The sequence below is a fragment of the Centroberyx gerrardi genome, chromosome 22, assembly GCF_048128805.1.
Source record: "Centroberyx gerrardi isolate f3 chromosome 22, fCenGer3.hap1.cur.20231027, whole genome shotgun sequence".
In the NCBI taxonomy this organism is placed as follows: domain Eukaryota; kingdom Metazoa; phylum Chordata; class Actinopteri; order Beryciformes; family Berycidae; genus Centroberyx; species Centroberyx gerrardi.
Window position 1 is genome coordinate 13,729,054 of NC_136018.1, and position 27,313 is coordinate 13,756,366.

Sequence of the window (27,313 nt, forward strand, 5' to 3'; positions counted from 1 at the left end):
ATCCCCTAGCCTATAGCTAGTAATATTCCTATAGGGTATTGAATATTTTTGCTGTGATAGGATTACCATCTTTTCGTAAAGAGTTAAAACTGATATTGCGGGACGTCTTGTTTGTCTAGCGACAAATTAATATTTGATATTCAGGCTCTTTGATTTCATGGAAAATATCTTAACATCTGCAGTTTCTATATGCAGGCAGTTGCTTATATTTAATCAGCTGTCTGTAGCGGTTATTACACCTATCTTACCATGGAGACAACTGGAGATGACGAGGCTATAAAGCATATCGCCAACATTAAAAAAATCATTATCAAATTGAGTTTTCCTAGTCTGCAATTTTGACCGCTTACTAGAAATCAGCTCTATATGTAGCCTAGGCTATAATTCTTGCCATCCAAAAAAAAAATGTCTGTTTCATTGGCACATTATTTGGCCCACAGACAATTCCAAAGACTGACTCTTCTCAAAACATCTGCCGTCAACGGCTAAAGTTTAAAATAGAAACTCTGGTTATTCCTGATTGTTTTTGTGTCTAATCATCTCAATCTCTCATCTGAACATAAAAAAACAACCCAAATTAATTAATTAACCCAATCAAGTTTTGGTCTCTTTATGTCAATATTAAGATTAGATGATACATTGTCTGCGTCAAAAATCTGATCCGATTTTATCCAACAGGATAATAATCAGAATAATAATAAAAACCGTCACAAGCAGTTATTCCACAGAAGTTAAACACTCCCCAACTTCTATCTTCCTCTTTTACGTTTTTTACCATAAGAAATATTTTTTAAAGTTTTTTTTTTCATAGTCTACACTTGGGTAAACGCACATCCTGGTCGTTTAAGGCAGGCTAGGTATCCATCTTTATCTCTCCAAATTTCCTAAATCCAATTATAAATTCACAAGTTGAATTTTTCCTGTTCTTATATTTGTCAACCATGTTGAAAAAGGCTTTGTATTTGATATCAAATACAACGGCGGACTAATTTAACCTGGAGACGAGACTGACACGAGGTTTAGCTAAAAAATATAAACGAAAGATATGACAGTATAAACACAATGCCTCTATTTTTAAAAACAAAAATTAAAATATGTGAATGAGAAACAAACTGACAAGAAAACCCTGCAAAACTTCTAACTGTTCACGCGAGTCATGAAAAAAACTTTCTTCCTTAGTAGAGAATGAATTCAGAGTAAAAAAGGACAGTTTCATGATTATGAGCATGAGCATCATCTCCAACAAAATATATAACCAAAATAATGAGGGGAAAAACACATGGAATGATAACCAACAAAGAAGAAAACATCCGAGGCAGACTTCGAGTTAAGCAGACCAAGTGCTTTAATCGGTTTGAGTGAACGCTTATGGAATGGAGTGTATTATTATCATCGTCATCGTCATTAAATGTGTAGAACAATAAACATCATACAACATCAGTTTGGCCTCTCCGCCACCGAGAGGGGATTCCCACCGACCATCGTCAGACAGCAATAAACAAACACACACACTCACACATACACACACATTAATGCTTTTAGCAATGTTTAAAAAGTACTCTGGGCCTTTAGGAGACCAGGGCACATCCTGCAGGGGGAGGTTCCTCGCCCGGTGTGCATGCAAATTCAATAGATTCAATTATTTTCTAATAGTATATATATATATTTTTGTATTATTTGGATTTGTCTTCAAAAATAATTTGAGGGCCAGAGGAAATCACCCCAGCCCTGCAGATGTTGCCTGGCCTCCAGTCGTTTGTATTTATAATCTCATATTCCCTTAACACTTGATGAACCACATGTACACAGCGCTGTTTGTTTCCCATAGCTTGGAACTTTCCACACGTTCACATATAGGGGGCGATGCACACACCTCCCAGAATACATGTTAAAAAAATAAACAAATTCAATTCAAACAGACAGACACATTATACACCGTACAATATTCTTCAAGCTCGTGTTGGGTTTGTTTTGACTGCCGATGGGATGCACAGATTGGAACGATGCTTTTGGCAAGTTAATGGTGGCGGCTGGATGGGTGGAGGGACTGAACGGTGGTGGGTGGGGGTGCGGGTGGGGGGTATGGGTCATTCATGGGTGAAGTTACGGCAGCAATGACAAATCATTCATTTCAGAGTACACCGGCAGAGCGTGTGTGTGTGCTGTTATTGTCTTTAATTTGCATCTGTTAAAAGTCCGTGACATGGCATCATCGCCATCGCCTTCGTTACACTGGATCCAGAGTTAATATTCCCAAAATAAAACAAAGAAAAAAACAACTCACTCTCCCAGCATGCACTGCTCTGTGTTCTACGTGAGCTTGCTCATTTCTGACTACAAGGAGGCCTCCAGGGCCAAACAGAGCAAAGCGGACTAGAAGTTGCTTGTGTTCCCTCATTCCCCGTTTTCTTAACGAGATATCCTATGTACAGTATGAGTTACGTGACAATAAAAAACAATAGTCCATTTAGTGAAAGCACACAGAAATAGCATCTAACCACTGACTGAGCTATCAGTTTTGAACTTCCCTGATAACATGTAGGCAGGCTGATAGGTAAATCTCAGGGATGTGAGTGGAAGTAAAGGTGCGAGGAAGCAAGAGAACCGGAATCTGTGTCAGAATTGAATGCGAGTCGTATATCCAAAGCATGTGACAAACACAAAAATCACATCCCTGAAATCTGACACCGCATCTGTGGTTAGCTGGTATGTGATGAAGATGGTCAGTGTGGACAGACTCCTGAGATGGAAGCTGTCAGTCGGTGAGGACGAGCACGACAAAACACAATCACGACAGCCACAGATGTGTACACACACTCACTCACACACACGCACACACACTCCACGATGCACATCCACACACACACGTTCTCTACCAAGGCAGGACCAGCGTGGGGAACGAACAAGGGGTTAACATCGGGACAGAGGCCGTCTCCACTCTGAGGAGGAGGTTAGAGATGCCTGTAGACACCGAACGATCAGATTTATGAATTTCATTTTGGATTTACAGAATCTAAACTGATCCGCCATCTAACTGATCTGTGCCCAGGGACCCAAACCTCCACACTTTCAAATTTGAGACAGCCATTTACTTTTTCGTTGTTTAAAAACACAATCATCAAGATGGTTTTATTAATTTGACTGAATAACATTAACAAATCTACACACAGAGGTTTTGGTGCGGAGGAAGGTGGGGAGGTTGAAAATAAAGTCGGGAATAACACATGTCAAAGTAAACACCCTATTATTAAAATAACCTTTTACCTTTGTTTTAAAAAAAGATTACAAAATACAAAATTAAATAATTTCGGAGTATAAAGGCACACCTCTTGCACAGTGTATACAATGAAAACACAGTTATTTAAAGCATGGTGGGGACTGACTATTATGCTGAAGAGCACACAAATCTGGTTAAAGTGAAGGGATACAGGGAGAGGGGACCTGAACAGCCAACAACACAGACTAGAGAGGGGAAAGGAAACTTAGTCCTGCGACATGCATTTGTTTTTTTCTAACTTTTTAGTTTTTAACAGTACATCTATAGTAAGCATTGTACAAATTCAAGCAGTATCATTCTTCATTTACCACAGCACCATCATTCACTCCCAAGGGTGGCGCAAATTTTTATTTTTTTTAAATACAACTATATTTCATGACTAAAATGCAATGTAAAAATATAAATGTGAATATAATCTATGATATCTAAACAAACATATTGTGATGGAAGCTTTTTGCATGGGTTAGAATAGTCAAGGAGGACGACGTTACTTGTTTTAGTTGGTTATCCAGAACTGATACACAACATCACACGCACAAACTCTTCTCACTTACATACAGGTATATTGCATTTCCCTTGTTAAGACCACATCAACTAATTGGGATCGTATGCGTAACATTTGGTTCCTTTCCTCTTGTGCAAAATATACAAAAAACCTCAAACAGAAAACAAAAAAAAAAAATTATTACCACGTCAATTCATAAATCCGCCAAATTCAAAAACACAGATAAACCACCTTTCAACAATGTCAAGAACAACAACAACAACAACACAAACAACAATGAATAACAGACTCACAGCCAAGGTTAGAGAAGAGACCGATGCTGTTGGTGTGACTTAATGACTTACAACAACTAAAGTATCTTTACATCTCCGGCTACTCTTCCCTACCTCCCTCCACCCTTTTCCTCTCTCCCTTTCTGTCTTTTTCTCCTGGAACACTGACACACACACCGCTTGCCGTCGTTGGGTGTGTGCTGGTACGATGCTGGAGGTAAACCGTCGTCTGTCTGCCCTGAACGCACTAACACACTCACAATATTGCTAACGCAACACTCAGGCCCGGTCCCAAAACCCGCCGCCGGCACGCTATGGGGCACTTCTGAAAGGACTGGAAAGGTTGGTTTGTAAAAGCCCTATAGCGGAACTCTTCCACTTTCCCTGTCGAATATTGCAGTAAATTCTTCCCATCCAATCCCTTCAGATCTGTAAGAAGTACCCATAGGTGAAGGATGGGGCAGGAAGAGGGGCGGGCGGAGGGGGGGGATTTGGGACCGGGCCTCCAAGATTAAAAATCTAAGAGAGCTGCGTTCCTTTTGCTCTAAACAGTTCTTTTGTTGCAGCGCATGTAACAGAACAAGAGCTCCTATCCTCTAACAACAAATAAAAAAAAGTGCAACGTTTTTGATTTTAGTTATAAGGTGCTGATGACAACAGAAAGTTAAGGGCTGTTGATGTTTCAAAGTGACACCCTATGGGAAGATTAACAAGGAGTTACGATCATGAACCACCACAAGGTCTCAAGACTTCTGGGTTGTTCCCTGCCGAAGGAACAGAAACCACGACTACCCAACGGACTAATGAAACTACTAGAACAAATTTCAAGTTGTCTGCTTGAATCCCACTTTTTCTCTTTCTGAGTTACCTGTCCTTCCCTCATTCATTTTTTAACTACTGTATATCAAAGGACGGCTGTACAAAGCAAAAGGGACAAAGCAGCCTGCTCACGAACACTGAGACAAAACTAGAGCTATAGACAAGCATTATGATCTACTGGATACTTCTGACCTTATCTTAGCTGAGGAGAGGTGTGTGTTTGAGTGTGTGTGTGGCAGGAAGATAACCCAGAAGTCTCATCCGTTAATTGTAAATGGGGGAAGGTGACTGGGGAAGGGGGAACAACCGTTGTTGGGAGGGGGGGGGGTCTAAAGGGCGAGTGATGGATGAGGAACCCAAATGGTAAGAATAATTTGGCTGAGTACATGTATGGCAATTGGTTGGGGTCTGGCTGTTGGCCTATTGGAAGACTGCTTCCTACTTCCTGAAACGAAGCGATTGCATTAGACGAGGCTCAACATAGACTTCCTTTTTGCGTCCCGCTCAAACCCCTTCTCTACTTACCGCGAGAGTGGCCTCACATTGTGCCGTAATCTGACCTCTGAACTCCCCTTGACCTCACGCTACACCACACACGACACACCCTCCCCCACCTCCCCCTCACATCAGAAGGGAAAGACGAAAACAAAGAAGTAACAACAAAAAAACAACTACAAAACCAATGCGGGGTGCTGGACGTTGTGTTAGAGGCAATAAAAAAAGCCATATTCCCAAATGAACATCCATACAGACAAAAATTAACAAATTATATATATATATAAAAAAAACATAATGACTTGGACACCTGCTTTCGACACCCTTATGGTCCAAAATAACAAACAAACAAAACTCAACAGAGGAGAGGTTAAATGTAAACGAATGATGGTTTTTAGCTGCAGAGCGCGGCACCCCACTGAAAGGAAAGAGAGAGAAAGAGGAGGGGAGAGACGAGGAGAACGGGTGAGGGAGAGAGTGATACAAAGCCATCATAGCACCTTATCGTGTCAGCTTCTCGATGGTTTTCTCTCCGTCACTTCTCGTCTCCGCCCTACTCCCCAAACTTGCCCTCCCTTCCCCCGTGTGCCCCTGTGCCCCCTGTCACTCCTGGGGGCTATGACAGGATAGTGGTGATGAAATCGTAAAACCTCTTGGAGTACTGCTCTGGGTTCACCGTGGAGATCTCCGCTCCGGCCTGCAGAGGGACACACACACACACACACACACACACACGGATGTCATTCACCACATGGTTTTTCAATGGCATGTGTTTGTGTGTTACTTACTTGCATATTCGCCTGAGCATTGTATGTACACTACCAGTCAAAAGTTTGGACACACCTGAATGTACTGTGTTTTTCATTCTCTTAAATCCATTTTGATCTAAAGGCTTCTGCTTAAATGCTTAAAATTTGTTTCTTAGACAAATATAAATAGTGAAGTTGATGCCTATAATTTCTTTCCAAAGCCTTTGCCTTTCCATCAAGGCAAAGGGCAGCTACTTTAAAGAATCTAAAATATAAGATAGTTTTGATTTAACACTTTTTGATCACTGCATAATTCCATTTGTGTTATTTCATAATTTTGATGTTTTTATTATTATTCTAAAATGTGGAAAATAGTAAAAATAAAGAAAAAAGCCTGCCCAAACTTTTGACTGGTAGTGTATACAGGGAGTGAAATTATTCACTGCAGAGTAATATTTTGGCATTTTAAGTAATATAATGTAATATAAGCAATTTCATATTGTTCTATATTTTGTTAATTATCATTAGACCAGTCAAGTCACCAAACCTCAAACCTTGAGTCTCAAGTCCTCAATGTTTGAATTAGAGTCCAAGTCCGAGTAATCAATTGGGACTCGAGTCTAGGACTCCAGTACTACAACACTGTACAGAGGTATTTAGGAACTCCAACACATTGTAAAACTCCTGCACACAGCTCCATACCCCATGTTTGACGGTCTTGGCGGCGTGGGCAGCCTTCTTCTTGGCATCATAATGCTGCAGGATGTCTATGACGGCCATGAAGTAAACCTCCTTCCTGGGAGCGCCTGGAGGTTTAAACCAATGCACACTGCATGAAAATCTCTATCTGCACAATACCTGCAGTCAACATCTGGTACATATGTGACACAAGGGAATACACAAGTGCAACTGAACAGTAACAATGAACATTAACATTCTACAGAGTGTATTTCACCAGCACCATCTGGGAAAAAAAAAGTAACGTGAGAGGAATTTCACAGCAGCATTCAAGACTGCAATCTTGGATGAGAGCCCAGTAGGGGGAGCTCTCAGTATCTTTTTAACTTTTCATAATGCAAGTTAGAACACTGGCGCAAAACAATGTATTTTTCACAAACAACAAACCTGCCGCAATTATGCCATTGCCCTAACATTTTTACTTACATTATGAAAAATATCTACAATGGAAACTAGTCAGCTTTACTCATTAAGTGTGTGATACACCTACTTTTCATGGACATTGTGTTCCTGCATTTTGCCAGCACAGGACACCACCATAGAAATTGACAATAGAAAAAGACATGCTGTTTGCCACTCACTATCGTTGCTTTTGATAGCGTAGACGTCAATGGTGGGATCAAACTCTCCAGGTGACAGAGGCTTGGTGCTGTCCAGGGTGTTGCTGGGACTGTCGGGGGGCGTCCCGATGCCCCCGCCGTCGCTCTCGCCCTCCTCCTCGCCCTCGTTGTCCTCGCTCTCCACCTCCTCCTGCTCAGCCCGCTCCACGTCGTGGATCCCCACCAGCAGACTGTAGTCCATCAGCTTCAGCTGGGCCAGGAACTGAGTGCGAGGGGAGAGGAGGATGGTGAGAGAGGAGAGGAGGCGTGGGGAGGGGAGGATGAGGAGGAAGGAGAGGAGTGGGAAGAGAAGAAAGAGGGGAAAGGAGGGTTGAAAGGGTGGGGCCAGAGGAAGTGGAAGGATTAATGCAGGGAGAAGGGGAGAAGATGAGTGAGGGGAGGGCTTTTAAAGAAACATTCCCACAAGATTCCCTACATCTAAATATTTTTAAATCTCTCTAGATATACCATTTGTTGGATCCACAGCTACTGATAGCACCGTGAGTGCATACATTTTTAAAACCTCTTATATTGCTGATGTTAGTGTCATACTCTACCCACTGACCTAACAGAAGGCCAACATTTTCACCCCATCACATTCTTATTATCACATTCTTACCTCCACATCTTTCCTGAGCTTCTCCAGGAACATCTTCTTGTTCTCATCATCGATATAGATCTTCTGCCCATCATTGATGAAGTCATTGTCCTTGTAGGTGGGCAGCTCCTTGGCCTGCCCATTAGTAGTGGAGATTAGCGACCAGATAAACAACAATGTAACGGTCAAAACCAGAAGACTTAACTGTTCAAACCTGTGGCATGGTAGGCTGCAGACCTGGGCAAAAATGTAGTTCTTGATATGTGACAATTCTTGTGCTTAAATCAACTTTCACCAATTTCCTTTTTGGGAAATGAGAAAGTATCCATCAATATCAAATCATCCAATCATATTACAAATAATATCACATTATAAATCAATAAATGTGCAAGCATTTCTTTTGAATCTATGGGATTCACTGAGTTTGAACCCTTCAAAAATATATTTGAAAATGGTTTCAAATATTGTAGATATGGGGACAGCGGTAAAGAAAGTTACTAAAAAGTAGTAACATCAGCATCAGTGTTCTTCATGCTTTTTCCCCTGAATATTTAACACATTTACAATCTAATATTTAAAATATATATATTTTTTATTTTATTGCCCAGGACTAGTAGATAGCATACAGACGTCTTCTTTAGCCACTAACAGAACCAAGGGGTATTTCAAAAAGCACGATGAGATCAGATTCAAATCTTACAAATTATCCACAACATCAACAATGATGTTTGAATATTTATTTCACCCATAGGTATCTGGCAGACTAGGTAATCCTGCATGTTGAAACACCCCACAGGCCAGAAATGAGGCTCTGAACCTGTGGTTTGTTAGACAAGCCTGTCTCTGCTTCAGCCAAATACCACATCCAGTATTGGTACAAGGAGCAGGCTAACAAAGCAGAGGTAGACTGTCCAAACCAAGGCTCACCTCTCTTTAAGCTGAACATTTTGACTGTTGAATGCATGCTGCATGCTCGCATTAGGGTACAGATTCACCTGATGCATCATTTTCAAGTTCCCATCTTTTCCCTAATTGTTTACGATGGAAAGTATTCACTTTTTAGCACAGCATCAAACATCGGGCACTGAGCAGGAGTTCAGAGTAGACATCTTTTAAAATGCATCTGGTGGATCTATACGCTTTGACTCATAAAGAAGAGGACGTTCAACTGAAGGCCATGAAATGTCCTTGTTAACACTGGGCTGGACTCCAAAAAGCATCAATTCTTATCTGTTTTACAGTATGTCACTGAGACAAAAGATCCTAACACAAGTCTTAATGCTAAGATGCTTTTGGGAAACCAGATCATGGTTGTTTGCATTAACCAGACATTACACCGTTGTACAGCCAGAGTATCTTTGTGACAGATTCCCACTGCATTCAGCCTAGAAGCAGAATGAAGGATTTTCCTATTGAGGTTTCTTGCTACTGGGATTAATGTTCTTCTAAACCAGGTTGCTGCAATACTGCCAACAGCCTGTGGGGGGCAGATGTGTTATGTGAAGAAGGACGGGGCTTAATACTAAGGAAATAGAGAGCAGGAAATGAGGTAACGGGGCAGCAGCAGCTTAGCTACTACAGTGTTTCTATGGCAGCGGGAGAAGAGCAGCAACACAACAGCGCTCTGTAGCACTAGAATGAGCCCAGACTACACACACTGACACACATACATACACATACAGAATTCACACTTTCACACAGACAGACACAGGGATATAAAACACAAAGATAGGACCGTTGAGCACATATATATACAGACATAGACCTCCAATTTGCTGAAAATATGAGATGTGCAACTTGCTAGACTGAATGTGGATGAGACATAAAAGTAAATGGGAACGCAACACAAGGCTGACCGCAGAGTGAACTCAACCTAAAGGCATTTTACAGACCTATCAGCTGAACCGACACCCTATTTACGTATTCCTGACTCTTACATTCATCCATCTTCCTATGCATCCATTCCCATCTGCCTTTTTCCATGCCATACATTCTCAGTCTTTCTACCCGTGCATTCAATCTTACATTTTCTTTCAGTCAGGCATAGGATTCTATCAGTTGGCCTGTCATTGATTTTCTCTGTTACACTGACTGCATTGAAATGTGTCTTGATTCCTGAGCGGTGCACTAAATTGAGGTAGGTAGAAAAACAGAGAGAGAAAAAAGAGGCAGGAAGAAAGAGTGGGGCAGAGATGAGCCTTGTGAAGCTGCTGTGTGACAGATGCATTTCCCCCTGAGCATCAAAAAGTGCATCTCATGTCTTGTCCGTCTCCAGTCGGCTGGTGGAAAATGGATCTTGGATTTTGACAACCTATGTCGACGTCTTTGCTGTCTCAGGAGGAGAATGCTACGGCTCTCCTTAGGACTGGTGATGCTGGAACTGGGGCATTTCTATACCATTTTACCCAAATTATACGCCACTTAAAGTTAGGAACTGTATATCTGCTGAGTGAAACTTTCACAAGAAGGTGCAACATCAGTGTTACGGTGTTTGGAAAGAAAGAGTCCTGATTGCAATGCATCATAGCAGAATTTCTCCTGAACCATGAAACACAGTCAGTTTGTTAATACCTTATTTAAGTGGAAAGTAAATGGCTTTTCTCAATGGGTTGTCTAATGTCATAAAATACTTACTTAAAATACTAATGGAAAATATATAATTTTTGGAACAGCATTCAAACATTTTAATGAATTGATAAGTGTTTAATTCAACTTGTTAGGCACTTCAACATGCACGGGATAATGAATCGAGCACTTCACGTGTTTATTCAGACATTTGACACTTTCAACAAATACCACTTTTCCTGTTTGATCTGGTTTCGCATACTAGTTCACTCAGCTTCTTTCCGTCACGGTGGCTTTACCAATTAGCTTAGTCGATACTGAATCTGGGTCAGCCACAGGTATATAGCCTGTGTGTGTTGTAAGTGCAGAATTAACTGTTTGGGTGCATTGCATTGCTCTGGGGTGTTTCCATACTTGCAAGAGATTCAAACACAGAAAAGAGTGAAAGAGTGTATGTTACCAGGGTATAGATGTGAGACTTGTGTGTGTCAAAATATGATGCTAAGGATAATGTCTGTGTGTGTGTATGAAGTCCAGATAAAGAGTACGAATTAAAAACAGGATGTGCCATGGACCTGGATCACATTAACTGTGATAAATTGTATGGGTTGTACCTTGAAGGTTTTGTCAAATGTTCTCCACTTTAATGACCAAACTGTTGGCAAGTCAACACTAGCAGGATTGTATCTGAAACCCGTAAGGCTGTCACACACCACATATCATTTTTTGGACATGATGAGCGATATCTCTCAAAACAGGAAACACAGTGAGATCCCTGGTGAAAAAATATATTTTAATGTTTCCTGGCAACAAGAAGTCATCATGTAATCAGTGATGCCTTGTTGCCCATCAGCGCTGCATTGTCCAAAAAAATTGTAGTGTATGGCATCATTTAAATTACAGACATACTCACCTAAAGATGATTAACAATCCTGGCTTACTGCTCATAAAACACAGAATGCTGAATTTTTCATAAGGTTTAGTAAATTATAAGATACTAACCTTTTAGTCACACTGCCTTTGGGCCGGAGTCCCTGTGCTTTCAGCCCAAAGGAAAACAACTGACTCATCTCTCAGCCTCGCTTTTAACTGTTTGTCCTTAGCAAACTGCTTGTTGACTGCCAAATAAATATTGTATTACAAAACAAAGTGTGTTGCTACAGTGGAGCACTGGACATAAAACCAGGCAACCTAGTTTACTCACATCTACACTCCAATGCTTTTAAGGGACAGGTCCGCTGCACCTTAGGCTACACTGAGTCTTGCTTGACTCTCCAGTAACTGTCCAAACCAGGTTTATGGTGGTGTGTGGTCCCTTTTTTAATTTATTTATTTTTACCCCTGTCCTGATCAATGCGTCTCCACCAGTCCACTGGTCCAGAAGTTCATCATGACAAAGAGCCTTGGGGCTCAATACATTTTCTGGGATAAATGTGTTGGAGCTGTTCAGTATAAGGAATCCATTTCTAGTAAATTATTTTAGACCAACACCCATTAAAAAGTGACAGCAAGTAAGCTAAGGTCTTTTCTTTATCGGTGTGTCCCTAATGCACAACATTGTCAGATTTTGTTAGTGGGACTCTACTACTTCAGTTGTGTTCAGCTGTGGCAACTTGCCTTTGATAGGAATGACAAAATAAACTTAGCAAAAAAGTTCTGACTGACCTTTCCAACAATGCAAAAGTAATGTACTCTACCTCTCTTCCCATCTCTGGTTTTCTTCCTGACCACTCAGTTTGTCCTTGCCATTTGTCTCCTCACCTGACTCCTCAACTGCTTGCTCTCCAATGATTCAGATACATGATGCTGCTGTTGAGCGACTGGTGGGAACAAAAATGTCTGGCAAAACTAAAATTGGACTGGCTGATAGAAGAACGAAGGACGACTGCAGATGGGATGAAGAGTGTGCGAAATGTAGCTTTTAAATCACAGTGTCAGCTTGGAGAAGACGAGAGAGAAAAAAACAAAAACGCTCCGCTGTACAAATAATAATAAAAATAAGAAGAAGATTGGTTTAATAGATCATGCCTGGTATATGAGCCCTGGTTCTCTTACATCTCTTACGTGTTTCATGGCGCAGTAAAAGCGCGTGGCAATCCGCAGTGTTTGCAGCCTTTGCTGAACGTTACCAGATTTGGGCCGCGGGGGCACATCCTCTGGCGGGCGCGGCTGCTAGAAAGGGGGGAGCGAGGGAGGGACGGTAGGGGGTGGAGGAGAGGAGAGAAGAAGGGAGAGAGGAAGGGAGGAAGGAAGTAGGAAGTAAAGGCAAAGTGTTTAAGAAAAATACAGTACACAATTTTTTCAGATTGGCTGAGGGCTGGAAAGGGCATCAGCGAGAAGAAGAAGACTATTCTAGTGGTTTACTCCAGGTGGGCCAAGATGGTCGTATCTCAACGGGCTGAGACGCTGTTATTTTCACTTGTCAATGGGGTGTTGGCTTCTGCCTTAAAAATATTTCTAAATCTAAAAATTTAAGACTGCGTTTTGTGTATATGTGACTGTAGTCTGCCTACACTGGTATTTTCTTTATCGTGCGAGGTTCTTGGCATCAAAGCCTGGCAGAGAAAGCAAGCAGACTGGCAGAGCTCGTCTGAGGAGGCTAGGAGCTGGGACTACGCAGAGCAGGAGTACTACAGTAAACTAATTTGCATTCTATGAACCTGTATTCAACTACACTTACATGTCAAGTACATTAATAGCTCTCAAAGATTGAAAAAGTGGGAGTAGTGGGTACTAAACTAATATCAGGGCAGTTCGCACACAGTCATACCGCCACATTAAAGCCATGTACCCCCACCGGAGAGGCCAGCCGGTGCTGGCGTGAAGAGCGAGAGGAGAGTAAACAAAAACAACAAACAACAGTAGCAGAGAGCTACTGAGCCAAAACCTGGTACAGACACAGGTGGTACTCCACAAAGCAAGGACCGCTAGCTATTTACTAACATACACACTCTGCATTTTCCAGGTCACACAAACAAATACTGTAGTAGCGTGAATCACCTACACCACCGTTTGTTAAACTGTGGGTCAGGGCCCTAAATGGGTCATGGACTGGTTTTTTGGTGGGTAATCATATGACAAAAGAACTAGTATGATTTAATGGGCCTGGGTGAGACCAAATTTATTCAATTTGGGTCCTGGTTATGAAAATTTAAGAAAAAATGAGCCAGCAAACCCTCTGACAACCCCTCTGTTTTATGAAATGCTGCACGTAGAGCGAATCACAGAGCCAACTTCTGGTATGTGCTAGCCGCACCCGAAGACAGCAGCTACAAGAACCCCAAACTATGTTTTATGTAAAAAGAAAAATACATGTCACATGTGAGTAGAACATGACATGTCCACAGCATGCAATGAGGTTGGTGTCCATACACATCGGAATGTGTTAGAAGTAATGTCTTCAGAAGAGATGCAGAAAAAGATTATGTACCATGCAGACGCATGCATGAAAGGGAGTCGGTCATGCAGTCAGGAGAGAACCCTGCCGTGCTTGTTGTTTGTGTGTGTGAAGCAGCTTTAACACACACCGTACCTTGAGAACAAAACACACACTTTTCCTCTTCCATGTGGCACGGAGTACCCTCTTCTGTTCATTCTCATTTGGAAGCACAGTGTGTGAGAGATCCCACAAACCTAGCTCTGAGTCAGAATGTCATATTACACTTAAATACACTACAGAAGAATTATGTGAAAAGGCAACACATTCATTCACAATCATTAACAGCTTGAAGCATAGGCAGTGGATAACTGCATGCTAATTTAGGCATCTCGGTATGTGTGTGTGTATGAAGGTATCGTTGCATGTGGGGAAGCCAGCATGTCACTTGCCAGTTCCTCGTCTTTGATCTCTGAGCCCTAGCTGTGTCTCTAAGATTGTGTCTTAGTTGTGTGTGTGTTGTTGTGCGTTGTGTGTGTGTGTGTATGTGTGAATGTATGTGTGCACACATGTCTATGCACTGTATTACACACATGCACTATATTCTACATTTAAGTAAAAGCAGTGTGAGGCCTGGCCATCAGTGGCGGTTACTGTGTAATGCTCTTGATCACTAGCTTCAGTTCTTTCTATAAAAGGCATAAAACAACCACAGAAATCACCACAGCAACCATGGTTAGAGTGAGTTAAGAGTCAGTGGTAGTTAGGGTAGGAAACTAACATCTTCATTCGCTAGCCGTAGTGACTGGTGGATTCAATACATTCACATGTCAGCTTGGCAAAGTTTACCCCGTTTCTAGTTAATCTCCATTGTTAGTCTGTAAATAGTGTTTCACACACGGCTGACTTGCAGACAGACAGAGGTCACACTAGGATCGTGCGTGTGTTAAACCCTCAGCTGTTTTGTTTTTGCACTCAACTCTCTATTTTAACCCCAATAATGTTTCGTTTCTCCTTCCATTTAGGCTATATTTAGTTTGGGGATTCCCTGAAGTCTTCATGCCCCACTGATTGACGCCCGTAGATTAAGCCCCAGTGGAAAGTTCAGACCCTTCAGGGTCAAACCGTGGCACTGCTCATATAGAAGGACTATATTCATGGTCGGTCAAACATTCACACACGGACACATGGACACACACACACAAAATCACCTTGGACAAGTGATTCAGCCCTTTTCCATACTGCTGAGCTGACAGGCCAGACAGACAGTGTTTCAAAGTCAGAGTGTTCAGGGACGCTGTCTGCAGCTTCCATCACTGACCACAACCAAGGCCTTGTATCTACAAAAGAGATGTTGCTTCACTGAGGAACTGTTGTGAGCCTCCAGTGACTTCTTGGTCCTTGTTCCTGTGCTATATTTGCCAAAACTCTTCTTTGGGGTGGATTTTTTTGTCAGGTGAAATATTCTGATTAGAAGTTAATTACATTCTAACAGGAAGCACAGCAAACTCTCGCCTCAGCGATTTCAATGATGTAACTCTTTTTAGACAGATGGCTCTGGCCAAGACATTCAATGACACTCAACGGCCAAAGACTCAAAACAGCCTGTCTCTCGCAGCAAACTGCGACACTGGATACATTTCCAGCAATATCATACAGACAAAATCTCTTGCTCACACATACACACACCCCACACTGTCAGACATACATCCTTCCTGGTATGTGGAAAACACGCCACACACAGGACTACTCGAAATCAAGTGACAACATTTGATAAAAAAAAAAAACTCTAAGACACACACCCACACACTTTAACCCTCAATCTCTCACACACAGACAGCAAGCAGGGGAAGTGATGGGACTGCAGAAGCGGGGATAGGGGGAATGAAGCAAACTAAAGACACACAAACAGCATGCAGGGGCTGGAGAGGGACGGGGAGATGAGGTAGGTGCTAACCGAAGAAGATGGATATCTGCCATTGTCATCCCCACCCAAAGGCAAACAAAAACAGACACCAAAGTTGTGTTAGTCGGGCCATTTGGGTGATGACAGTAGGCTTGCAATTGTCAGAAGCTGTGTTGGTTATTGAAACCAGTGGAAACACAGTTCGTTCTCTCTCATTCGCTCATCCTCCACATGGCTTTCAATGGACATGGATTGGCTCCTAGTTCATTCAGAATCATTAACTAATTGTCAGTAGATGCTTATCAGTGTTTAGTTTGCTTGTAAGACACCAGACTGAAATGAGAGGTTTAGTGTATGCGTGTGTGTGAGTTGTGTTTGTTTAAGTTTGAAGTCGAGGTTAAGAGGTCCTGATGAAAGTCCTGACGACTGTGCCGAAGTTTCAAGGTGTGTGTGTGTGAGTATGTAATCCGGGTTATGACAGGTGACTGTACCTTCTCCTTGTCGCTGGCCTCTCTTGCCACAGTGGAACCCTAGAGCAAAGAGGGGAAAGAAAATTACTCTCCAATACTCAAGTGTCACTACTGGCACTGGGAGGCCTTGTCTTATTCCTCTCCAACTTCCTTATCTCGCCTCTTTCCTTCCATCCTTTGTCACCTGATACCACAGCTTCCATCTGCAGCCACTTTCTGGCATCCATTTTGTGTCCCTCTTTGTATGCTTGATTAGATTTATGTAGGGATAAACTGTACTGCTGTGGACATCAGTCAGTTAGCCTAAGTCCTTGTTTATACATGTGAACTCTGGATGTTTTTCCACATCATTCAGTTGAGAGGAATGCACAAATAACTGACCTGATCAGTCTGCCTCCTTTTAATTAGGAAGCCACAATGATTGGTATATCACAAAATTTCTTTTATCAACCGAACAGGTTTTTAGAATTAAATAAGACATAAAAATGATGGTTGGTTACTTGCCACAGTGCATGGTACAGTGGCCAAACCAATCAGAGCGAAAAATGTCTTCAATCCAATAAATCACTATATGAAAAAAGAGGGGCAACAGTGCTTCAACAGGGGGCGCTGTAGTGCAACTATGGATTAGGTTTAAATCATTTTTCACTCTTATTCTGCTTTCCCTTCCTGATCATCTCTCCTTTCCTTGCTTCCATTTGTTTTCTTCCTCCCTTCATCCCCACTTGCCCTCCTACCTTGAGGTCGTATTTTTTGTAGACAGAAAGGCGGTGGGAGAAGACGTTGCGCGTGACGATCATGTAGGTCTCATCTCCATCCACCGTGAGGCGGTACATCCCCAGAAACTGAGGCAGCAGCGTGTTGCCATGGCACTCCACGATGAACTACGGAACGAGAGCAACAAATATCAATTTATTGTCCCTTCGTAATGAGAGAGGATGCTTATTGCCTTGTGTGTGTGTGTGTTAGAGGGGGAGAGAGAATGTGAGAAAGGGAGAAAGAAATTTCTATAAACACAGTATGACCACTTTGTGACTCACTATTGCTGTGAAATCAACTGTTACGTGATTCATAAATAGACAGGACGACCTAACGGCTCTAACCAACCGGTACAACAGTGGCGCTGTACAATCCTGTGAATTTACCTTCCACTTTTTGAAATATCCACCAATCCAAAACCCATCACTTCAGTAGAAGTTATACGACATCATTAATGTTGACCCTACACGATCCTGAACAAAGTTGTGGAGAGTGCTTGACTTCCTCCCTTAACATTTCTCCTCAAATCCAACCTTATCCTGTTTCTGTCATAGTGAATGAATGAAAGAGCATATTGTGCTTGTGTGTGTGTGTGTGTGTGTGTTGTAAGCCTGTGTGTCAGTTTGTGATGGAGACAGAGAAACAGAGAACAGAGGAATATGTAAATTGTGAATGTGTGTTTATATTGGAGGCCCATACTGTGTGAGAGCTCCTAAAGAGAAAGAGAAATGGAAGGGGGGAGAGGGATTCAGAGAGTGTGAAGCCCACTGTTTCCCCTAACACTGAATAGTGAAGGTGGGCTACTTTGCCTTGAAATGCTTCCACTCCACCAAAAAGAATATCTTAAGTGTTGACTTCAAAGGAGGGTTTTAGTCCTATAAAGGTATAAATGCTGTTTCTGAGGCCTTTCCAAAGAAAAACATCTCGGGGAAAACACTGGTGCAGCCTATAGTATGCACGGGTCAAAGCTTGAATCTATATGTATTGTGGAGAGAGAAGCTGTGATTACCTGGTGGTACTTCTTGAGGATGTTATGCATCTCGGCCACATCCTCGCTGCTGATGGTCTTGATGACGTAGCGTTTGTCGTAGGAGGTGTGGAAGCGGGCCCCGCTCCGTCCCTGGGCCTCGCTGTTCAAGGGAGCGCTGCGCGTCAGAGAGTTCTGCAAACAGACAGAGCAGAAACAGAAAGGAAGAGTACTTATCATGGTTTATACTCTGTGATAGGGGTATCAGTTTGTCTTTTTGACATCGCTTGCACATGCATTACTTGCATTACCATCAGTAGACCAAGATGATCTACTTAGGTATGTTGTCTATTGATGCTTCTGATGTCTATTATGTTTGATGTACATCATTTTGAGTTCTCAGGCAGGTCCAAAACAATTTTCCAACCAATCTGAACAATAAAGTTCTATACCATTCTACATTTTCCACCTAAAATATCATAGATTGTTTCTGTGTTGCTTTTTTGAGTGTTCCAACTGGACTCACCAAACACAAACACGCAGGACATTTTTAAACAACTTGATTTAGAACATGGAGGTCAGTTTGGGATGAGGACGGCAAGTGTTTGTTATGGAGCGTTCAAGCCGTATTTCAGGCTGTCGGTGGTTACAGCTTTCCACAGAGACATAAGCTGCATCGGGTTTGTTTTAACATATGACTGTATTTCCTTCTGGAGAGGAGTATTAATTCATATTTAACAAGTTGAGCAGAAGTACTTCCTGAATAAACGTGAATTAAAACTGTGCTTTCCCTGATAAATTTGTCTTTGCCTCTCTCATAGACATTAGCTAAACAGAAAAGATACAATAAAAGAGATTTCAGAAAGGTATTTCTTAAATTATGGGTCAGGACCCCAAATGGTCTGCTTCTTTTGGGTCCCCATAACCATAACCAAAGTACTAGTATGTTTTAATAGCCGGGGGTGAAACAAATTTTCTCAGTTTGGGTCAAACTGCTGAAAAAGCCCCCGTTTCAACATATTTCAGTGAAGCCTAAAATACAGCATGGCCTGCATGTTGCCTCTTGCTGTCTAACCACCTCACCTCCAACCCTCCTTAAGCACACCAAGAGGGTCTGACCCTGCTGCCAGGCCAAACCTACACACACACACACACACACACACACACACACACACACACACACACACACACACACACACACACACACACACACACACACACACACACACACACACACACACACACACACACACACACAAACAAACAGCTGCTGCCCAGAAGTTTGAGCACAAAAGTAACATGATCCAACACGCCTGGCCCAACACCTCATTCCCCAAAAATTCTTGGTGTCCTCTGCCCTCAGTTCCACTCTCCCCTCTTAAACTCCTTGCATCTATGGCTTGTATCCCAAAGTGAGAACCAAACTTATATGTTAAAGGGATAGCTAAACAGCCTGTCTTTCTTCCTGAGTTCAAAACTAAAATAGGCTGTGGTCCTGCTTCAGAAGGTCCCTACTAATAATACTAAAAGGCCAACCTATAGCCAGAGTCCCAGTGTAACACTGAAATGATTTGTGTCCCATTGTTGAAGATGTTGTTTAAGATGCCCTTTGGCTGAAGCTTTCATAGATGGAAAGCTTTAAAAGTCATATCCTAAAATGTTTGGTTTTAGTTTAGATTTTTTCCCACCAGGCATTTATCACAATGTAGGGAGTTTACACTTCAGTTCACCTGTCAAAAAAACCTTTAATTTAATGTTGCTAGCATTTCTCATTAAAACCAATGGTTACTGTTAGCTGTCATCCAATGAGCTAGCTTACAGCTGGCGGTGCCCATTTACTGTAATGAGGGATACTGCCAATACAACGAGGAATAATGCCAACAGGCCGGTTTTGGAGCAAGGACAAATACTGAAACTTGGAGGACAAATTAAGAAACTTTTTTTGCCCACAACGAAAAAAATAGTAGTTTAACACTGAGAATGTCAAGGAATTCCACTGTGCTGGCCAGCGTCTTAACACCCCCCACTGCCCACTCACTGCAGCCAGCCGAAACCCTAATGTAAACATGTGAGAAGGACAGCTGCACTGAGCTGGGACACACTGACCTCCACACACTGCCAACTCACTGCCTGCCCTGGGAATGGGGATTTACTAGGAAAGAGAGGAAAATAAAGAAAGAGAAGGAGTGGGCTGAAACAAAAGAGGGAAAGGAAAGAGCACCGTGGAGCAACAGTTTACTTGTAGACCTGGGGCAGTTTTTCCCCCCACATAGTTAGCAGTGTTTATTTCAATGTGCTTGGAGCACCAGATGGATGGGTTTACCAGATAATGAAAATTCAGATATAATTGGGTAAGTTGTCAGTCACAGAAAAGTATAATATACTGACTGTCAAATCCTGTGATCGTTTAAAATTTCTGGCACTATAACATGTAATGTCGCAAATCGCACCAATCTGGTACTACAAGGAGGATAAAATAAACACTAGCTTTATATGCAAATGCTTTCTGACCCAGGTGTGGCACTATGCTGCTCAGTTTGTCTCTCATTTGTGAATATATCTGTTCATACCTGGAAGTCCTGATCATCAATGCCAAACCTCTCTCGGAGGTTTCGGAACACCAGAGGGCAGTACTCCTTGAACTTGAAATGGCTTGGCATGTTCTCCCTGTACACACACACACACACACACACACACACACACACACACACACACACACAGGTCAGCGAGAAAACGTCATATAGCTTAAGAGATGCTGTAGGTCCTAGAGATTTATGTGGATAAAATAAATTTTCCTGTAACATATCTTTGTTTTGTTAACTGCAATGAATGGTTATGTAATACATGAGGGGGGAAAAAGGAACCTACTTGTTGAAGAGGTGGTTGTCCACTTTAATCTTGGAATAGGCCTTGAAGTCGTCTGGCATGAGCATGATGGGAATCTGAACATGGCTTAGCTCATTTATCTGGACAGACAGAGACACAAGAGAGAAGGAGAGATCAGGGATGTGACAAGAAATGCAAAGCAGTCAAAAAGCAGGTCATTAAACTCTTATTTCCGATTAAAAATGGCTGGGGGTTGTGAGTCCAAAAACCCTGAAATCCTGCGGAAAAAAAGAAAGAAAAATCACATCCCTCCCTGAGATATAGACAGAGAAAGATATAGACAAGACCTAGACAAATATCGCTAATCATCAAATGCAGGAAACATAACCTGGTCTAGTGGGATAACCACTGAAGGATTACCTGTAAACACAAAGGCAGAGCTTAAAGTGGAAAGAACACGAGGCACAGATTTTATTTGGACTATTTCTGTTGCTCAAAATATTTAGGATTCAGAATATTTACTAAAACGTGTTGCTGTAGCAGCTCAACAATGTCAACACAGGACTTCTGGAGTTATTTAGTGTTTCACACTTCACCACACACAACCTTTTCCACTGCGCAATATAATCTCACCCAATAAAGTCCATCTTTCCACACAGACTGATACAAAGGTCAACGTGCCATTCACACAACTGTTATATCCTACGTCTGAATAGACAATCATTGCAACAGAAATCACATCTAACAAAAGAATAATTTACTTTCAACACACACCCTCAAGTTTTCTGCGAGCACACTGCGTCATATCCACGTGTATTTTGTTCTGGTGTTGGTACAAGTATGTGACAGGTGGCCAGGGTGCCAGTCAGCATGTGCTGCACTTCGCTGTAGCCAACAGACTATTTTGCTCTACATTTTTTCAGCAGTGAACAACAGCACAAACAGTTTAGATTTGAGCTATGAGACATACAGCAACAGTAGCTGTGCAGCTCTGTGGTTTCAGTCACTTCCATATGTCCACAACCAGCTCTTGGATGGGACTGTGCGTAGCCCTATCCAAATTAAAGCGTAGTTATATCATCCTATAACAACGGTCAAAGTGAAATGGGACATCCTAGTGGCTCAGTGGGAAAAGACACAACCTATGCACTCATGACTTCATGAATTTTGCCGGAAAGCATCCAATCTCTCACATCTTTTATGTCACTTTTTCCCTGTAAACTCTCTCATAAAACAGAATAAACTGTTTAAAGATACAAAACGAAACAAACCGGCAAGCATAAGGCAACCCAAGGGTGAACTCACACCATAAGATGTTTTTCATCGAAGTGGCCATCGCAGACTAGTGTTCCTTAAATAGCTCCGACAAAACCGTCGAGAAAAACTCAAGCATGGGATATTCACCACTTCAGTGTTCACCTCTTACTCTCTTCTCACATAAAATTTATGGGATAACAAGCGTAGTGTGAGGCAGCCATCAGACAAAGAACCATTTAAGTCCGTTTTGAGTTTTCAAACTGGTTATGTTTTAAAAATCTCATATTAAGACTGCATATTTGAGATTTGACAATCATTGTTAAATAAACTAAAGGTTGTGTACTTTCAGGTGATTTACAATATTAACATTTACCGTACATTTGTAGTTGTGATTGCTATCCAAGAAAAATTCAAAATTAACTGAATGCTGCAATTAACCTTCCATATTGAATAAACAGCGAGGCTTCAAACCCATAAGGTACAGGCTTTATTACATTGCAGGAGTTTCCATTTGGCTGGCCATGCACCACACTGCTGTAACACGTAGATCTGACATTTGTTATAGTGACTCAAGCACAGCTTGATACACACATGATCCATGATTGTGTGTGTGTGTGTGTGTGTGTGTGTGTGTGATGCCAGGTGCTGGCAGGTTGCTTGAATCTATTAATAGCCACTCTTTAGGATAGCAGCCACACTGGTAATAAGTCTTTTGAATAAACCCAAATATTCAATCCTTCATTTAACATTAATCACAAAAAACAGTACAGTACAGTACAGCCCCAAATGTGCTTTTAGCTTTAAATTCCTCACAAGTAATACAGACAAGCGGTGGTATCGTATCACAATTCCAGCAGCTGCTTTAGAAGAGGTAGCCAATATTTTAGCCATTGGGGATTGACTGAGGCCCTGTAATGCTGCAGGAACCTCACAGCAGATGGTGCAGAGTATGGCCTCAGCATGACTGACTGACTGACTGATGAAAGCATCTGGCACACTTTGGAGGGTAAAGAAAAGACAGTATTTCTCACTTAAACACGTACACGATTTTTACGCTCGTGATTCTGTTCAGGACCAATATAACAAAATGCATGTTGAAGAGGGCTGACTATCTATCCTGGCTTTTGCTATCCGGTGATTGTGATTGACTGGTTGATCTTAAAAGAATACCTAGTTAATCCCACAGCCTATCAAATTATATAATACAATATAATAACTGGGCAAAATGTTGTGGGTTGATCTGAGTGTCTTCCCACAGCTCAATCCCTGTATTTAGCGCTAGGAGAGTGATATAAACAATAACACAGGGTTTGACAATAAGGATTGCCCAACGGCCCGTAAAACATTGACTTGGGTGAGTTGACTGTCCAGTCAGGGGTCCAATAGTGCAGGTGCCCAAAATGTTTCTGGTCTTACTATCTCTCACCCAATAATAAGCATGTTGTTTTTGCCTCTCTGCTTTTCCACTGGCCCACTCTACTCTGTTGTGCTTCTTCTCAGATTAGACGCCACCTCAGAGCAGGGGGGCCTTTCACAAAGCAAGATTAGAAAGTTAGACGGATAAATATCCTATATCCTGGTGATACTGATTTGAATCTGTAACACAAACTTACATATTAGGTTTAGGAATATGATTCAGTCATGCATGTTCATTATTGCTAATAATAATAAACATTTCAGAAGATAGAAGAAGATATTTTATAACACTGTTTAAAGTTATCTGGCTAACCTGCTAATCCTGCTTTGTGAAATACTCCAAGGTCAGAGAGTAGTGAACATGGTGGCAGGTACTTCAAATTAATTTTTTTTCTTCCCCCCATTGTGAAAGCGACAGTTTCCTCAGGTTAAAAATGATGAATCAATCCTGTACCGCTAGTACAGTTTGTTGGCAATTTCCAAGTAAAGAGAGCTGGCACCGACAATTACAGCAGAAATACACTCGACAGGACAATAGCTGGAAGCACCTAGCTGGTACCAGACTCATGAATGTACCCTCTGGTTTTTGTTTTGTTTTTTCAATGTTACAGCTAGTTACATTTACAGAAAAGCCTCATCAGTTAGTTTTGAGGGCTCATGCATGAATACAATAAGTGCCACAGGTAGAACTCTGACCTACAGGCTCGACCAGGCAAGTGAAAAGAAAAAATCTGAACGCTGCAGCAGATTGGCCAATGAGGTGCAACCATCATTGAACACTACTCCCACTCTGCCTTTAAGCAGCTCAGCCAATTTGCACTAATTGAGCATAGTAGTGTTTCAGGAGCAAGGCTGTTTACTTTGGGCACAGCTCTTTCATGTTGACTTTTTGAGGGGCGAGAACTACAATTCAAAATGGAAATCCCTCCATCTTAAAGCCCCTCAAGGATTATTGTAAGCTTTCTTTAAGCACAGAAAGAGAGAGTAGAAAGAACATGAAAACATAACTAAATTAGTGCACATCATTAACAGAAGATATAGAGAGAAACAGCATGAAAGAATGTGAGAGAGAAGACCTTAAGATAAAGACAGAGGATAAGATGTCTGAAAAAGAAAGCATATGGAAAATAATTTAAGAGAAAACACATAAGAAAAAGAAAGCATAAGAAAAAGATAAGAAAGCACATATGGGAAAGAGAGCATTAGAGAGAGAGCAGAGGATTCAAGTCCCCAGATGCCATATCCGTGCATGTCTCAGTGCCCTGGTGTGACAGGCACCGACGTCACAGTGATGCTATGGCGCAGATGCATTATGGGTACTCGGTGAGGAGACGTCACCTATCCAACAAAGCTCTATTTCACACAGAGGCGGAGGAAGAAACAATGCCTCATGTTACCACGCGCGCACGCACACTTCTGTGACACTACACTAGACTGTACAAAACACGATAAATGTTAATGCAAATTGCATACATAAAAAAATATTTGCATGCATACACATACACAAACACACACTGAGGTGGAACTGGGTCTGTTAGATGAGGGGAAGGATAACCGTTCTCTGGAGCAGGCCCAGAAAACAATTTCCATCAGTTTGAAGGTTACATCATTGCTTAGACAGGAGAGCAGGCCAGATAAAACCACCACCTGTCACCAGTTTCTACACTGCTACCGTTTTAGCCGCAAATGTTCATGCTCTCTAGAAAACTGAACAAAAAGGGCACATGTGCAACTTGAGACTCTAAGTCAAGATGAACATATTCAATAATTTTCACAAATCATGCTTGTGAAGTTCTCTCCCCTGTAATTTTTGGGCTGGGCGGTAGGCACAGCACCAAACATTGCTCTGATGTTAAACCTTTTGAAGTGAGCCTGCCTGGAGGCGTGGCTCGTCTAGTAGAAAGTCCCAGCAATCAGGGACACCTAGTCTTATTTTTTTTTTTTACTTCAGGAGGCACATGTGCTCCCTGGGGAAAAAAAAGCCACCTTGGTCCCACCCCTGAAAAAATAAATCCTCCCTGGGGAATTGAGATCCAGACTGGCAAGTTGCCACAGCACCAGCCAGACACAGTCGTACAGGGGGGTGACAGACTACCATCAACTACCACCCACCACCCTCGGCCCCCAAAGGGATTTTTGCTCTTTCCTCCTAATTACGCCTACACACAGCATCGCTTTATTTACCTGCACTTCACTGCTCTGGTTCTCATCGGCTGGTGTCTTTTTGGTTGGGTCCTATTTGTGAGATGCATCCCACACACAATCTCTCTCTTATAATGGAGAGATGCAGAGATGCAACCATCAAGGATTGATATTCACTGTAAATATATTTTCCAAGATGTTTGCTGTGAGTTTAAGGCTTTCCAAGAGGGATGGGGTAAAAAACAAAACAAAAAACAAGCAGTAAACAAAGCGCTAAAAAAATAGGAACCTTCACTTGAGATGAATGGGAGTCGTGTCCAAAACTGTCTGAAACCCTAGAAAAGAAAACTGTTAAAATGATCTCAGAGACAGTGAATTAGCTGAAGCTGCACTCTACGCTGCCCAGTAAATTCACAGTGTAAGTTTCCTATTCAAAGTGAAGTCCTTCTGTTTTATCTGCTAAGCTATCATGTTATCATTCCGGTCTTAAGTGTTGTAGAGTAGCTCTCGTGTTTTGTTTTAATCTGACGCCTCCAACGTCAATGTCAGCCTTTATCTCCCTGCAGCTATCAGACTTGCAGCCAAGTTTCACACCACCACTTCCTGTTTGTCTCCATGGTGATGAAGGCTGGTTTTCCGGCCCAGAGTGAAGCAAGCGTGTGCTGTTGCTCCGTTGGACAGGAAGTTGGTGTAGTCAGCGTGCTCGGTCAGCAGCATGGCATAACGTTATCTCTCTGAACAATGACAGATAGATGAGTCACTCTTAGCTGACGACAGCTCATTGATAGTGTTGTCAGCAGAAAAGTTGTAGCACCTTTCACTCCTGATAAAAGGTGAATAAAATTCAGATTTAAGAACCCATTGGATTGAGTTATTTCTATGGGATAGGATAGTCTAATCATAATTTGTGAGCACAAAGATCTCTCCCAAAGCCAGAAACGAAGGAAGCAAGACTAATCAGTTATGCCATCAGGATGTGTAGCCTGGAGCGGTGCATTTCACAATGAACAGGAAAACTATTCAGGGTACAACTATGACAGTCACCTTTTTAATCCTTTTTTAATTCCTGATAACTAAGTTACTGACCTGCAAGATATACTGTATATAGAATGTGTCACTGATAACATCTAAAAAGTCATTGTAGTGAAGTGGCAATTCCGTTCCTCTTGAAAAAGGCCGACTGAAATTGTCACGTCTTCATCAGTTACTGGTCGTACATCACACATACTTAAATTTCTCACTGCGCAAGCCAGAATCCTATGATGTCAGAGCACAGTCACATGCATAAGCAAATAGCGTCAGTCACCAACCAACTGTTGGCTAAACTTGCTTGCAGCTGGCATTTGATCTATTTTAACATCCTCTCACATTAGCGCACACCAGCCACACACAGAAACATTAGCACCAATGGTCAAACCAAATGCTGGCATGGTCCTGGACATGGTATTTAGTCTAATTTTGTCAACAAATACAAACAACCATTGCTTAGAGATTTAATTTTGAATCTACCAGCTGCTGTGGCAGATGAAAGTAGATGGATATCATGTATCACTCTGTTTCAGTCAGGCAGCTTACTG

The 27,313-nt window shown here is 41.9% G+C and overlaps 1 protein-coding gene across 2 annotated transcripts in view; it reads right to left on the reverse strand.

Moving 5' to 3' along the window:
• Positions 1 to 1,321: 1,321 nt before the first annotated feature.
• pip4k2aa (phosphatidylinositol-5-phosphate 4-kinase, type II, alpha a) overlaps positions 1,322 to 27,313 on the reverse strand; it is a 37,277-nt gene continuing 11,285 nt past the window's right edge. Inside the window, exons 1-10 of one of the 2 annotated variants that reach the window (XM_071919496.2) lie at positions 23,605 to 23,644; positions 20,964 to 21,061; positions 20,666 to 20,762; positions 18,138 to 18,290; positions 17,107 to 17,253; positions 16,391 to 16,429; positions 8,074 to 8,187; positions 7,437 to 7,677; positions 6,820 to 6,923; positions 1,322 to 6,065 (exon numbers count right to left, since the gene is read on the reverse strand). In XM_071919496.2, the coding sequence (XP_071775597.1) occupies positions 5,985 to 6,065; positions 6,820 to 6,923; positions 7,437 to 7,677; positions 8,074 to 8,187; positions 16,391 to 16,429; positions 17,107 to 17,253; positions 18,138 to 18,290; positions 20,666 to 20,762; positions 20,964 to 21,028 (1,041 nt within the window). In that variant the 5' untranslated portion in view covers positions 21,029 to 21,061; positions 23,605 to 23,644 and the 3' untranslated portion in view covers positions 1,322 to 5,984. Of the gene's footprint in view, positions 6,066 to 6,819; positions 6,924 to 7,436; positions 7,678 to 8,073; positions 8,188 to 16,390; positions 16,430 to 17,106; positions 17,254 to 18,137; positions 18,291 to 20,665; positions 20,763 to 20,963; positions 21,062 to 23,604; positions 23,645 to 27,313 lie in introns of those variants that run through there. The other variant, XM_071919493.2, reaches the window with a different exon arrangement.